General features: G+C 35.5%; 1 protein-coding gene across 3 annotated transcripts in view; it reads left to right on the top strand.

Moving 5' to 3' along the window:
- The window catches only part of BANK1 (B cell scaffold protein with ankyrin repeats 1), a 306,079-nt gene that overhangs the window by 152,177 nt on the left and 137,063 nt on the right, over positions 1-16,839 (top strand). For all 3 annotated transcript variants that reach the window (XM_055342479.1, XM_055342480.1, XM_055342481.1), the window contains one exon: positions 593-789. In XM_055342479.1, coding sequence (XP_055198454.1) covers positions 593-789 — 197 coding nt within the window. The remainder of the gene's footprint in view (positions 1-592; positions 790-16,839) is intronic.

Below are 16,839 nucleotides of genomic sequence, written 5' to 3'. Positions count from 1 at the left end.
TTTTATAGATGGACCTATTTTATATTGTTTTGTAGTGTTTTGCTAATGTTGAAATATATTCAAAAGAGTTATTGCAATATGATATTTTTGTTCTATTTTGTTTTATATTTAAGAGGTTGATGTGCCTTTCCAAGTTAAACTTACCCCACAGGTAAGACTGAGGCGTTAATTTGTTAATGAGAATATTAGTTTATATTTATTGTATGATGAGAAATAGGAAGGAGATGCCTCATTGTTAAAATGACTGATGGTAGGGGGCTCCTGGGTGACTCAGTCAGTTAAGTGTCTGCCTTTGGCTCAGGTCATGATCCCAGGGTCCTCAGATGGAGCCCTACATCATCGGGCTCCCTGTTCAGTGGGGAGTCTGCTTGCCCTTCTGGCCCTCACCCAACTCCTGCTCTCTCTCTCTCTCTCTCTCAAATAAATAATTCTTTTTAAAAAGCCACTGATAGTTTCTTCTATGCAAAATGACACTGAAACCCTGTTCTACTTTGTAAGAATTACTTTTAGTACTAGATTGTGTTCAATTTTTTCTTATGGAATTCCAGACATGATAAAAGCATATTAATCCTATTACCTCTTATGCTTACAGATACTCATTTCAAAGAACTTCCAACTCTTCTCCACTGTGCAGCAAAATTTGGTTTAAAGAACTTGGCTATTCATTTGCTTCAATGTTCAGGAGCAGCATGGGCATCTGAGATGAAAAATTTCGAGGGTTCAGATCCAGCACATATTGCTGAAAGGCATGGTCACAAAGAACTCAAGAAAATCTTTGAAGACTTTTCAGTAAGGTTTTTTTTTTTTTTCCATTTTATCTCGAGAACTCTTTTTATAAAGCTTGTGTGTATGTGTGTGTGTGCTCTTTTGGAAATGATGCTATTGCTCAGCAAGTTTGTAGTGTCGTTTGGTCCTGAGTCATTCACTGTGTTAAAAGCATTTTGCAAGATAGGTCAACTTGTTTTAGTATCACTATAAACCAGCTCTGACTCCATACTTCCTCCCCTAAATAGTCTCGTTTAAAACTTGTCTTTCTGGCTTCTATATAGCCTGTTCCATATTGGAGAGGAAATGGTGAAAAGGATATGAAAATCCATTACCTTTGTTCTTTCATTCAAGAGCCTAAGTTAAGATACTATTACGCTCATGAAATCAGGTAATAATTATTAGGTTAAAGAAATACATTTTGATAATCATTCAAAAAGTCTATTCCATAAAAAGTTAATTCATGTTAAATTTGTTTCTCATATGTGATTCCTTTTCTCTCTCTGTTAAGTCTCAGATTCTTATTATATAGGTTGAAGTCCTAGATTTCAGAAGGACATTAGTTTAGAATTAGTAAGAATACAACCAAGGTAGATTTTGAAGAAGGAATACTACCTTAGTATTATAGAATACACTTTGTCTTTTCGTAATCAACTTTAGAAGAGAAATTATTTCCTCTTGTAATAGGAGAAACATATGCACATTTCGCTTAACTAAGTGAATTATGCTTCTGATGGCTCTTTGGAAAATATAAGACAATAATTGTCTTAGTGAATATGTCAAAATTTGTCTTTAGATTCTCAGAAGATAAATAATTTTATTGCTGATGAACAGTTAATATAGAACATTGAAATGCCATGGGTCACTTCTGGTCTTTTTAGCATTCATTCTGATTATTAAATTAAGCCAATGTAATATTGGACTTTATAAACTATTGATTTTTGTGACTTCCAGAGAGTGAAATCACAACCAATCTAACTTTTTCCCCACTTTTAAGAAACAGAAAAATAGTTCTAAGAATAGTATAGTGTGGATTTCATTCACAATGAATTACAATAGGATATCTTTGGCTTGTATTTAAAATAAATACAAAAATGAAATAAATAAATAAATAAGTGTGGTTTTGTACTAAAATTGAAGAGGTTCCTATTTTTATTCTATATCCTTCATATCAGGAATAAGAATTATTTTTATCCCTAAAAAGATTTCAGATAGTAATTCTCAGATATCTAATGAGTACATTCATTTAGGTGTCCACTCTATGCATCCACTCACCAGTGCTACATGGTATGTATCTCCGTTAAGTCAATGAATCAATTTAGCCTTGAGCATATTTGCCTACAGTACTCTTGTGCAGTACATCTTGGTTGCCTGTCTCAATTTTCTACAGACCTATTCTCAAATTTTTAACCACTGGTGGACTGAAGTTAAAATTTTCTGTGAAAGTCTTTAGCATTCATGGTTGCCTTCTAAGATAAACCCTGATTTTCAATGAGTGATACTTCCACTTGTCCTTCTCCAGTGAAGACCCAGCTTTTAACAGGTGCAGTCAGCCATAGATAACATGACACTGGATAATAATGACAGTAGAGATGAACATAAATTCAAAGGTAGCATTTGATGGACATAGGAAATAATTTTCTGTTTCTCTTACATCCTCTGGGTATTTGCACCTCTGCTCCTGCAGTAATAGCAATGATACAAGTTGATGGTATTATAGTATTATTATCTATGATAGTACTGAAAACATGAAAGAAATGTCAGTGTTAATTAGATAACATTCTCAAAAAAATGAAAGCTGTTCATTCATAATGAAGAGATTCTGTGTTCTAACCACATTCTGATGAATCTAAGATTGTCATCACTATGTGTTCAAATTTTCCATTAAAAAGACTTTCCATTAATTATTGTTTCAGAATTGTTGAAAGGAGTAGATATTTTTTCAGGTTTGAGGTTTCCAATCCAGTGAACCATACTTCTGTACAGAAGAAATATATATTTTTAAACGCAAATTGTTTTGCCCCCAAATGATTGACTGATGTGTTCAATTCTTCCTAATATCCCATCATTGAGACACCATTAATTTTATAATTTCACAGAGAATTACAACACAGTGTGTTTGGTCAGCTCTGGATAAAGTGGGTAGAAGGAAAAAGCAATTGTGATTTTTAATAATACAGAGAAAAAAAACATTGGCAAGCATTCATAAGCAAATAAATGCCATCCATATCTTAGTGAAACCATATGAATAATAAGGAAAAAGAAAAAGAAGAGAAGCTTAAAATCACACCTCGTACATTTCTTCATGACATTTTTCCTTTGAGAAGCTAATAATTTATACAGAATATACGAGCAGAATCTTTTTATTGTGAATGAATAGCTTTCGTGTTTTGAGAACATTATCTAATTAATACTTACATTTATTTTCATATTTTCAGTACTATTATAGATGATAATACCATATATATCTAAAATCCATAAGGTCTTTCAAATAAATTACTCTATATTTGGTTTCTGACAATGTCTCTGAGACATTACTCTGAAAGGTGGATGGACAAAGAGGATAAGGCTTGGTATTTAAGTCCACAACTGAATGTGAACCACTCAACAGAGTTTTAAAGAAATACCAGACTATTTCAAATAAAAAATAGCAATATTGACAATTCAGCTTTCTGAAAACTTAATCTTTTAAATAAAAAAATACCTTAAAAATTAAAAATCAACTGGAACTTGGCCACAGATTAAGACATACTTTGTGATTCAACATATACAGCAAAAATTAGAATGCATTTTAAGCAAAATAATATATTATATTTCCTTGTATTATGTAGAATATGTCACTCCATCCATCTCTAGTTTAACGCACTTAACAAAATGATGACATCAATGTGTAAATGGATAGGGCGTTATAGATATGTCCTTTTCTATTAGCTGGCAGTGGAGTTGGAGAATAGATGTTTAATTCTCTTAGGAATAACGTTCAGATTATTATCTTTTTTCTTATGCCACAGTGTTCACTTATGTAGTTTTATGTATATGTGAATAAGATGTTAAACATAAATCCTTTTCATTAAAATTAAGGAAATAGAAAATCAGCTTTCCATGTACTTTCTCTAGCTGGCTTTTCAGAAGGACTTTTCCCTGGAAATATTTCTATTGCTCACAGCTGTGATGAGATTCCTGGGGCATCTTACTCTCATTAACCCATCCCAACGCTGCTCTCTGACTCTGTAGACAGTGGCCTTATGTGTGAGTGTGTGTGTGGGAGAGAGAAAGAGAGGGAGATGGAGAGAGCGAGCGAGCGAGACAGATTCCTCTATGGTCTGTTTGACAATAACCCTGGATTTTCTTTTCAAATGGTCCAGGGTTTAGAATGAAGGTGCAGAGAAGTAGATGCTGAAGCATATTGAGCATCCCTTCATAAAGCAATGATTGACTGGGATAAAGAACCTATTATTCAGAAGTTAGACTTTATGTTTAGGCCAGGGAACATCACTCTTCTTGACTCCTTATATCTCTCTGTATTAGCATTGCTCTCTCAGTGCTTTACATGGTATTTGCTCTCTAGTAGATTGTTCATTTAATTTAGCATATATTAGTATATACTAATTCAGTCTAAATAGCAGCATACCCTGCTTTGCCAGTGCAGTTTTCCTTTCTTTTTTTTTAAATAATAAATTTATTTTTAATGGTGTTCAATTTGCCAACATACAGAATAACACCCAGTGCTCATCCCATCAAGTGTCCCCCTCAGTGCCCGTCACCCATTCACCCCCACCCCCTGCTCGCCTCCCCTTCCAACACCCCTAGTTCATTTCCCAGAGTTAGGAGTCTTTATGTTCTGTCTCCCTTTCTGATATTTCCTACCCATTTCTTCTCCCTTCCCTTCTATTCCCTTTCACTATTATTTATATTCCCCAAATGAATGAGAACGTATAATGTTTGCCCTTCTCCAATTGACTTATTTCACTCAGCATAATACCCTCCAGTTCCATCCACGTTGAAGCAATGGTGGATAATTGTCATTTCTAATGGCTGAGGAATATTCCATTGTACACATAAAAAACCACATCTTCTTTATCCATTCATCTTTCGATGGACACCGAGGCTCCTTCCACAGTTTGGCTATTGTGGACATTGCTGCTAGAAACATTGGGGTGTCCCGGCGTTTCATTGCATCTGTGTCTTTGGGGTAAATCCCCAGCAGTGCAATTGCTGGGTCGTAGGGCAGGTCTATTTTTAACTCTTTGAGGAACCTCCACACAGTTTTCCAGAGTGGCTGCACCAGTTCACATTCCCACCAACAGTGCAAGAGGGTTCCCTTTTCTCCGCATCCTCTCCAACATTTGTGGTTTCCTGCCTTGTTAGTTTTCCCCATTCTCACTGGTGTGAGGTGGTATCTCATTGTGGTTTAAGAAGCTTTTGCACAGCAAAGGATACAGTCAACAAAACTAAAAGACAAGCTACAGAATGGGAGAAGATATTTGCAAATGACGTATCAGATAAAGGACTAGTTTCTGAGATCTATAAATAACTTATTAAACTCAACACCAAAGAAACAAACAATCCAATCATGAAATGGGCAAAAGACATGGACAGAAATCTCACAGAGGAAGACACAGACATGGCCAACACACGCACATGAGAAAATGCCCTGCATCACTTGCCATCAGGGAAATACAAATCAAAACCACAATGAGATACCACCTCACACCAGTGAGAATGGGGAAAGTTTTCCTTTCTTATAAGCCTAGAAGCTGATAATAGGAAATGGGTTCCCTTTCCCTCCCACTGTTAGGTGCACAGGGGGTGCTCAGCATGTATTTACTCGTTGATGAGGCAGAAGGTAAGTGTCAAATTGATCTCACTTACCTGATAATATCCTTAACTAGGTCCCATGATGCAAATAAAATAATTGGTTATATTCTCTTTATATTCGGGGTTTTTTAAAGTTCAGTTTTAGAGAATTCCTGGACAAATATCCCAACTGCTAACCTCAGCATATATTTTTAATAGGCCAGCCTACAATGAATTTTAAAATTTTGACTTTTGTTCAATATTGATGTTCTGTTAGAACCAAAGAACCTGGAACAAGGCACATAACTGAACTTGACTGCATGCATTACACTTTCATGTTTCAGTTATGCTTTTGGAACTACCTAGCAACCTCTTTCTAAAATCCCATTAGATGCACCAGAGTGGCAATTACAGAATTTTACCCCTCTGAAAGTCTGCAAACCCAGTTTTAATACTCTAATTCTGCAGCTCTTAGCATTCCTTCAACTGCCATATCCCCTCTCATTTGCCAAGTTTTCCATTTTTCTCTTCACATAGGACTTTGAGATCCAGCCAGCTCTGGATTTGAATCTTGACTTCATCAAATACCAAGTTTGCATTCTTGAGCAATCTCTTTGCTTTCTCTTGGCTTTAGTTCCTTTATCTGCAAATGGAAAAAAATAATTCCTTACAGAGTGTTTTTAGGACTTGATGAAATAAATGTGAAATTATTAAATCTATAGTAGACCCACAATATCTACTTTGTCCTTCGGCTCAGGCTTTGGTATTGGTTTCCCTGACACTGCCATTCTCCTAAATCTCCACTGGCCCCTTATGAGCTTCTTCTCTTACCCCAAACAGCTAAGGTTCTTCCTATATAATCTTTTCTTATGATTGATAGCTAAGTCATTGTCTTTAACCTTGGCCTTTATCTTGACTTAAGACTTCAGTTACAGTTTGCAAGCATTGTTATCTTTGATGTATTTGATTCAGATGTGGGAAGCCTCCAGTATCTTCAAAAGGGTCACACCCCTGCTCATGGTGGCTAAATGGTCTTTAAAGCCCCTTGCAACCTTATGTTTTTATAATCATTTGTCTTCTAATTTCTCAGAAACCTTCCAAACTTGAGTTCTTTTGTTTTTCTCTGGTTTCGTTAAAACCAATTAGCTTGTGTAGAACAGAATAGTCTTGAGCTGTCACTTACATGCCTGCTGGTCAAAAGGAAATGCAATTTCAGTGAGTGCAAAATTAATCACAAATGTTAATTAGAGCAATCAGTATTGACACCATAGCTTTAGAGGCTAGACCTCATGAAATAAACACAATGACATTATGCTTTCAGAATGAGAAGTATACAAAAGCAAATGAATTGAAATTTCATTGAGAAAATACGAGTCTTGGAAATTCTTGTCTATTAATTGGCTTTGAATTTCAGTCATTTTTGATGATTTAAGATATAAAAAGGTATTTCATGTAATCCAATATAGATGGGATATATACTTTTCTACTGGTATTGTGGCATGGTTTCTACTTTGTATAAAGCCCTCTCCAAGGTCAGATTATATATGAGAAAAATGCAGAACCACATATATTTTTTAAAAAAGAATATTCACCAAATATCATAGCTCTGAGCCAAGCAGTATGATTTCTTCATTTTCCTTATGTAGCAACACCTTCCTTGTGATATATATGGATGTGAGAAATTAAAGATTATGTCTGACTTATTTTGCCTCCAAAAATATAATATAAAAGAAAAATAGATGGTACCAGTTGAAGGCTAAATCTTGGGTTTGTTTTAAATAAATTAATTAACTTTCACTTGGTCCAGGAAATCAAAAGTCTCTTTAATTTTAGTTTGGCAAGTCAACTCATTGACTTATTCAACAAATATTTATCAAGTACCTATTAGGTATCAGTATTGTTCTAAAAACTAGGAATTCAAAACAGACCAATTTAAACTCTACCAGGAAAAAAAAGACTATAAACAAGTAAATAATTAGGACATACAATGTGTCAAGTGAACATTAGTGTTTAAGACCAAGAAGAAATAGGAAGCACTACATTGAGTTGAGTGATATGTGGGGAGAGTTTTGGGCAGAAATTTTGAAATGAGTAGGGAAGTACTCACTGTAAAGGCAGCCTTTGGGTAACAATTTGAAAGCTATGAAAACCATTCAGATATCTGGAGGGTAAGTATTCCAATAAGAGAAAACGAGCACAGCAAATGCAAAGACCTGGAGGCTGGTATGCCTGGCATGTCCATAAAAGAACAAGTTGGCTAGTGTTACTGAAGCAGAGTAAAAGAGATAGAAAGAGAATAGTAGGGGCACCTGGGTGGCTCAGTGGTTGAGCATCTTGCCTTTGGCTCAGGCCATGATTCCAGGGTCCTGGGATCAAGTCACATATCAGGCTCCCTGCGGAGAGCCTGCTTCTCCCTCTGTCTGTCTCTGTGTCTCTCATGAATAAATAAATAAAATCTTTAAAAAAGAAAGAGAATAGTAACAGTGTCAGAAAGGTAACAAAGGCCACTATCTGTAAAGCACATAGGCAATGGTGAGGATTTGGGAGAATAAAAGCCATTAAAAAATTCTGAAGAGAGTATGATGAGTTCTGATTTGATTCTCTGGCTGCTGCTTTGCCAACACACAGTACAAGGCAAAAGCAGGAGGGATGAGAACTGATTGGAGACCATCTCAATCATTCAGAGCATATATGACAAAATGAAAGCAGGTTAGACTAGGATAACAGTAGGAGAGACTGTGGAAAGTGGGCAAATATGAAATATTCCAGTATTTTACAGAAAAGCTAAAAAGATTTACTGATTATTAGGCAGGAGAATGTAAAAGGAGTAATTACTGATGTCTCCAAGGATTTTGGTACAAGGAATGAATTGCTTGCTATGTAGTGAGATAAGGAAGATTGTGTGAAGAAGCAGTTTGCTGGGGAAGATCAGTAGTTTGGATTTGGATATGTTAAAATTTAAATACCTACTAGATATCACAAAGTTTAGAAGTTAAGTTGATGAGAGTACCAGCAGAAAATAAGGAGCAGCAGCCCTTGAAGTAGAAAGAGACATCAGAAAATCTATTGACTTCGAAGCTGAAGGGAGGAAAAATTTCAAAGAGGAAGTAGTCATCTATGTGAAATGCTACTGACAAGTTAACTAAGATAAGGACAGAGAATCAACCTTTGGGTTTAGCACTGTGGTCATCAAGAGCAGTTTGTGGGAAGTACTCTGAGGGTGGGAGGTGCAGTCAGAGATGTGGGAGAGAAGTAACAAAGCCTTGACATGATTAGAGAGTCAAGAGAGGAAAGGAAGAGTGAAATTGGGGAATCATGAGTATATAACAGTTTTATGGGGGTATTTTGCTGTAAAGGAGAGAAAATATATTGTAGCTAGTAGGGAACATGGGGTCAATAGAGGTGTTTGTTTTTCATTTTTTTAAAGATTGAAGAAGGGGCACCCAGGTGGCTCAGTCAGTTAAATGTCTGCCTTCGGCTTAGGTCATGATCTCAGGGTCCTGGGACTGAGCCCCGCATCGAGCTCTCTGCTCAGCAAGGAGTCTGCTTTCCTCTCCTTCTGCCTGCCACTCCCTCCCTGTTCATTCTCTCTCTCTCTCTCTCTCTCTCAAATAAATAAAATCTTGAAAGAAAATAAAGATTAAAGAAATTGAAAAAAAAAGAAATTGGGGAACTTGGGTGCCTCAGTTAGTTAAGTGGCCAACTCTGGATTTCAGCTCAGGTCATGATCTCAGGGTCCTGGAATGGAGCCCCATGTCAGACTCCATGCTCAGTGGGGAGTCTGCTTGAGGATTTTCTCTCTCCCTCTCCCATTGCCTCTCCCTGACACTCTCAGTCTCTCTCTAAAGTAAATAAATAATTTTTAAAAAATGATTGAAGAAATTACACACTGGTAAGTTAGTGGGAATGACCAAGAAAGAGAGAAAAATTAGTGGTTCTGGAAAAGTGGGAAAGCACTGTCAAAACACTTTTGTATTTCTTAAGTAGGACAAGAAGGATGCTGATATGAATGATATGTGTGTATGTACATTTATGTATGTATATTTATATATTTCTCCTTAAAAATTAATCTTAAGAAAAATGTCTTTCCAAGTGTTGAAAAAATGGGACAGTGATTCATTGGGAGAAGAGAAAGATTAAGGTAACATTTTCTAATGATGCCTGAGCACCTGGATACTTTGGGAATGAGTTTGGTGACTATTTTACTCTAATTTAGTTTGTCCCAAATATGTCTTATTAGCTGTGTATGGAAACAAGTATGAAGCATATTCTATTATTAGACATGCATTCCCTGACAAAGAGTTAGGAATCTCTGGTGAAAATCGTCTAGAGGAGGAAACACACATGCAGCCTCCAGCTGGGATGAGTGTCTTGAAGAGAAGGGAGCTACCAGGAATAAAAATCAGCGTTTTTCATCTGTCAGACATTAAAGTCCACTCACATTGACAAATCTTAAACTGAGATCCTCAATTTGAGCCTGTGGCTGAGACTTCAGCCTAGACAAGCACATTTCTGCCTTTATTAGTGTTTAATTTGCTTTTCTCTGTACTGCCGAGCCCACTTATTCAAATGTGATTCTCACTAAAATATCAGTAAGCCAATTAATCCATTTCCTTAATGAGAACTCTCTATTACAAGAATGGGTTACTGCATAGATTTGTATTGAATCTATCAATCTCGCATTTGGTGGGGAGAATGCCAATTATCCGAGCAATCTGGTTCATTACCACAGTATTGGACTGTTGCTGAACAAGCCTGCAGTCGATCACAATAGCATCGTGGGAGTGGGGAGGCCTTGAAGTCAATTATTTGTTGAAGACCTATTACCTATATGGCTGGGCTAGAAGCTCTATGCAGATTTCCCTGTCCTGTGTTCTCCACTACTCTTTGAGGGACTGTTATTTTTTTTTTACATTTTGGGAAATGGAGGCTCATAAATTGGAGAGTCAGTAAAATTTGGAGCCAGAATCTTTATCAGATGACTTCCAAAAGAGATGGCTAGCCATAAAAATAATAAGAACCTACTAACTTTAGGGTCTCACTCTGTAAATTCTGAAATGATTAGAATGGTTCTTCCCAATTTTAGCATAGACTATAAGAGTGGAAGAGAAAGGGAATGGATTTTGTATCAGCACAAAGGGAGCCAGAATGATCTAGATTTTAATAAGAGTCACTGAAGGAGCCAGATCCTCACCTCCAATGCTCTCTGCCGTTAGCATTCCAACCTTATATCCATATAATGCTTCTAAATAGAATGTCAACTTCATTGTTATATTGTTATCATTATAATCACTCCCCCATATTTATTGAGCACTCATTCTGTATCTGATATAATAGGATCGTTAGAGGAAATAACAGAGAAAACTCTGCACTTTAATTTTTCTTTGAAATCTATTTTATTAAATATCAGAATGTTTTGTGGTTCAAATTATGTATACGAAAGGCCTTTGGAATTTATAAAGCTTATCATGATTTTTAAACTTCCACATGAACATATTTGAATCAGTTTTGAATCATATTTCAAACTTTGAATCAGTTTGAATCATATTTCAATCAGTTTGTGAGTTATTTTAATACTTAGTATTTTTTAATTACATATATTATACATGAATAGTCCATATTATGAATTTTTTTCTTTCCTGTTTAAGATATCACCCCGGAAGTAAATATAACAAATAATATTCATCAAATCTCCTTTTAAACAAGTTTTACTATAACATTCCCTCAAACAGAAAATGAATAAGTTTATGATGTTTTATTTTAGTCTATCTTCTATTTTTTTAATAAATCTATTTTTTATTGGTGTTCAATTTACCAACATACAGAATAACACCCAGTGCTCATCCCGTCAAGTGCCCCACTCAGTGCCCGTCACCCATTCACCCCCACCCCCGCCCTCCTCCCCTTCCACCACCCCTATTAAGTCAAAAAAGGTTTCATTTCCCAGAAAACCTTAAGTGTCCATAATCTGCGTAATAGAGATTGGCATTTAGCAACACTAAGCTAATGTTGGTAGCCCTTCCTAGTGCTTATATTCTAGTTGATTATGGATAGTAAATGAATAGACAAACAAGGTAATTTCAGAGAGTGGTATATGCTATGAATATTTGTAATTAAAGAAATAAAATTCAATTTAAATATAGTTAGAATAAAATGGAAGTCTGTCACATTATGCTTAATATCACATGTGTTATAAATATAGACCTCCACTTAATATTAGATCTTGTGGCATCTTTGTAAAATAATCATATATTAATATAATTCATTTATTAATAAATTCAAGCCTAGAATCTATTTCCTTTATCACACCATAAATTTGATAACAGTATATCAGAGTTTATACTTATGTATTAATGTAGGTGGATATGTGTTTAATATCTATCCCACAGAACTGTAAATTCCACGAAAGCATATGTTTGTTCACCGCTGTATCTGTCATGCCCAAAACAGTGGCTACCTCGGTAGATGCTCTCTCTCACATACAAATATATACCTATCTGTACATTTTATGTATTTGTGGCATAAAAAGTAATTGTTTCTACAAATATTAAGAATGTACTCTATATTGAATATTATATTTACAGTAATACAAGACAGACAAGTCACTCCTCTCATGAGCTCACATTTAAATGGAGGAATAGACAGTGAACAACTGTTCTTTATTATCTATCCTTCAAAATTCTACCATAAACCTAACCCCCTATACAATCCTCAACAAGCAGTTAAGTACTTTGGAAAAAAGAACAGGTTAGTGTAAGAATCAAAAATAATAAAATTAGCAAAACTGTATACAGAATTTGATAAGTGCTAATATCTGTTTTACTGCTTTGTGATAAAAGTTAAGTTTTATTATCCTCATTTGACAGATAAAGGGATGTAGCATAGAGTGGTTAAGTGACTGCCCAAAGTCACATAGCTAGCAAGAGGTAGAGCTGAGGTTTGAATTCAAGCAGGTAGCTCTAGCTTGCACGCTTTAACACTGCACTAGACTTTATCTCAATACTTCGGAAAGGCACACATAACCTTTTTTTAGCATATTCTTTAACAGCTTTAATCCCACTTTAAATCTGACAGATCTTTCTGCATAACATTATTGTAGTACACCACATATGATTCAATTCAAATAGAAGTCTGGGTCCGAATTCAGTTTCACCTCTGTTCTATGCAGATGAATTAAAGTACGTCTAAAAATACAGAAAGAGAAAATAACAAATTCTAGTTTTAATAGGTCAAATTAAATTAAATAATGGCTTTATTCCTCTTCTGAACTATTTTATCACTATAGTTTTACTTCTTCTCAAGAGTATAGTGATGATTACTTTTAGGTCGACCTGACTGGACAATGGGTTGCCTAGATTTTGATCAAGTATCAACTGGGTGTGTCTGCAGGGGTATTTGGGGATGAGAGTAGCATTTGAATCTACAGATTGAGTGAAGCATATTGCTCTTTTTAATGAATGTGGGCCTCATCCAATCTGTTGAAGTCCTGAATAGAACAAAAAGACTAAATCTCCTTTAAACTGGGATTTCAGCTTTTTCCTGTCTTTAAACTCAGACTGAAACATCAGTCCTTTCTGCTTACCTTTGCACTGGAGCTACACCATTGGCTCTCCTGGGTTTGCTACCTCCCCCTGAAGATCTTGGGGCTTTCCAGGCATAACTGTGTGAGTCAGTTCCTTTATAGTTACTATGTGTGTGTGTATACACACACACACACACACACACACACACACACACCATGTTGGTTTTGTTTCTCTGGAGAACTCTGACTAATATAAGTATTAATTTTATTTTAAATTTCTATGATTTTTTTTTCAATCACTCAATAATACAAATTAAAGTAAGGAAATAATCGGAGTGCTAAATTAATCCTTTCATGTTCCTATCTGCTATTGGGGCTATAATCAGGAGAGTGAGGAGAGTGAGAAGAGTGAGCTGGAGTCCTAGAGATGAAGTAAGAAATACAGAGCCCCAGAAGCCAGAAAGACAAAAGCAGACAGATGGACCTCAGACAAAGCAATAAAAATCCATAACAGTTCAGGAGTAGGTAACTAAAATGTTCTAGGAAAATATCATGAGAACCAGTTAAAATGTCTCCTTAAAATGCAATTTGTTAACTCTAGGTTCTCTCTCCTTCTCCCTTTGCCCCTCCCCCCATTGGCATTCTCTCTCTCTCTCAAATAAATAAATGAAATCTTTAAAAAAAATACTAGCAAAAGATTTTCAGCTAATTACCTATAACCTCAGTAAAAATAGAATTCAGCTTTTTACCATATTCTGATTTCCTTAACTCTCTGGCAAGTAGATATGTTAAACAGAATTTAAACAATGGCCATATTATATATGTTTCTATAAGTGTGTAAATATGTCTATATAGATAATCCTTGACTTATGATGGTTTAGTTACAGTGATTCAGCTTAATGAATCTTTTGGCTTTTCAGTGGTGAGAAAGTGATATGCATTCAGTAGAAATCATTCTTCAGATTTTGAATTTGGATCTTTTCCCAAGCTAGCAATATACAGTACAATACTCTCCCATGATGCTGGTGTCAGGGAGCAAGAATACTTGTCCCCTTTTAAGGGTTCTTCTGGCTGGACTAAGAATCCAATTGACATGAGACAGATTAAGAGGAGAAAATCAGATTTAATAGTATACATATGGGAAATCCACATCGACATGGAAATTCCACAGACAGTCAGGCAAAATGAAGTGACATATATTGTCATTCTGAACTAAGGAAAAGGGGATAGGGGTATCGCATTTCAGAGGAAAGAAAAGCATTTCGCAGGACAATAAGAAGAGCAGATATTTGATAATTAGATGTTTGCCACACCATACACATTCAGATCATTCAGATAAAATTTATCTCTGTTAATAACCCTTATTCTGGGAAAAACTCTCAATTTAGATTTTTCTATGTAATCAAGGGAAGGGCAAAATTTCTCTTGAGCCGATATGGTCTCAGTTGCCTTTGGCTCAAAATAATCCACATGACAGAGTGGTACTTTCTGGGGCTCCTATCCCAAACCCCTTTACTGGGTAGTGGCAGCAAACCACTGCTCCCAGTCAGCCATGCCATGACCAGGGTGAACAACCAATACACTTACAACCTTTCTGTCCCCATGCAACTGTTCTGGTTTTTCACTTTTAGTATAATATTTAGTAAGTTGCATGAGATATTCAACATTTATTATGAAATAGGCTTTGTGTTAGATGACTTTGCCCAATTACAGGCTGATGTAAGTGTTCTAAGCATATGCAAGATAGGCTAGGCTAGGCTAAGCTAGGATGTTTGGTAGGTTAAGTATATTGAATACATTTATTACCAATGATCTTTCAAATTTATGATGGGTTTATTGGGATGTAACCCCATTGTAAGTCAAAGATGACCTGTATGTGTGTCTTGATAAAAGATAAACTGAAGTATAATAAACATTTTAATAGTTTACTTGAGCAAAATTTATTGGAATTAAGCAGTGCCAAACTGGAAGTGGTTAGGAGCACTCCACTGACAGAGCTGGGGGAGAGACTTTTATAGAGAAAAGGTGGAAGCTAACCAAGGAAATTATTGAATGGCTAGAGCCTAAAGCTTAGTCAGCTGTTTGTTATTAGCTGTCCATAGGTTTCGATTTTGTACTCTTGTGGCATTTTGTACCTTTCAGTTTGGGTTTGCCAAAAGTAGGTCACCATGACATTAGAGCCACCTCAGTCTAATAGCCCTCCTTGTTTAATTAATTTAACAGTCTGAATGCGTTCATAAAATTTCTCTCAGTTCCCTTGACTATGATGTCAGAATCTGGACTTTTCTAAGGGAACTTTTTTATGGTTTCAGATTAGTTGTTAGTTGTCAATCAATTTTCTTAAATATTTATGAATATTTCAATAAATTGTAGTATGTCAGAAAGTGGAGGGCACTATTTTGTGAGGTACAGGTGTCTCCATAGAGCACAGCTTAAACAGCTTCTGAAAATAAACTAAAGATGAAATTATGGCTGATGTTGTAATGCATATTATCCACTAAGTGGCTGTTTCCTACTTTAATGAATTGCTATTCTTCTATGTCAGTAGCATTTTTGCATTTCTGAAAGAGAAATAATGTGAGACCACCCGTTCTTCTGGGAAATATGTGTATGTACTAGAGAAGATAAAACGTTTTCAAATAGAGTTAAGCCTATCCCTCAAATATAGATAAGAGGCAAAACAATAGGTTTTGAGAATGGGCAAAAATTACAGGATAAAACTAAATATGAAACTATGTGATAAGACTAATCATTAAAATGGATCTGGTAAAGGTGTTTATATGGGGCTGTCTGATATTATTGTACTCTTTTTCCTGTGATTTTGAAATGACCTATGCTGTATAGATACCATAATTTCATCTGGAGAATGTACCCTGAAAAATATTCTTGCCTCCAAAATTTATGGTATAAATTATTTACACCAAAAACTCCGCTCCCCTTGAAGTACAAGCTTGAGTTCCAGACACACAAATGTCATAAATTATTTACAAGGGATGATTATGAAATTTATAAAAAAAAAAAACAATAGTCCATGGTGGGACTAGGGCTAATGAGAGGGAGATTATTTGGAGAAACTAATGGAAATGAGATTTAAGAATTTTATTTATGTTGGAGTAATACAGTAGCATATTCAATGACCAGAGGAGAAAGAAAGAAAGGTAAGAAAAAAGAAAGATGAAGCATGAGAACACCCACAAGGAATAATTTCTTTTGCAGAGAAAACAAATCATTGGAAGAAAAGCATATTGAAGAAGTGCAAGGTTTTATATGACTGTAGCATTGGCACCTTTGGCCTAATACAAAAGGCTATTAAATCTATACTTTAATAAGAAAGGTGAATGTTTCTCAGTGTTTTCACAGCAGTTCTCATTGCTATGTTGCAGTCTCTTCCCAAGTGTATCATCAAATTTTGATCCACATGTATTTTAAAATATAAATTAGCATATATAATGTTATAGTGATGACTGTCAAAAAGAATATTGAGCTAGGCAGCTCCAATGTAACATTGAGACAGAAACAACTTATTGCAACAATAAGAGGGGAAGAAGTAACATCAAGTGTATAGAAAGAGAAGGTCAAATATTTATTGAAACAGTGACAATTCTGTCTTCCAAGTTTAGTGGAAAGTGCCCAGGACAGAAAACAATTCTACTCAGACCTTATGACAGTGCTGAAAGGCTACCAAATGGATAGTGTCATGACTGTGGATGCTTTTATAAACTCTGTGAGACAGTGCCACTCAGCAGTCAGGATTC

The sequence above is a fragment of the Nyctereutes procyonoides genome, unplaced genomic scaffold (assembly GCF_905146905.1).
Source record: "Nyctereutes procyonoides isolate TBG_1078 unplaced genomic scaffold, NYPRO_anot_genome, whole genome shotgun sequence".
Classification (NCBI taxonomy): domain Eukaryota; kingdom Metazoa; phylum Chordata; class Mammalia; order Carnivora; family Canidae; genus Nyctereutes; species Nyctereutes procyonoides.
Note: the sequence above shows the minus strand (reverse complement) of the source record. Positions and strands in the feature narration are given on the sequence as shown.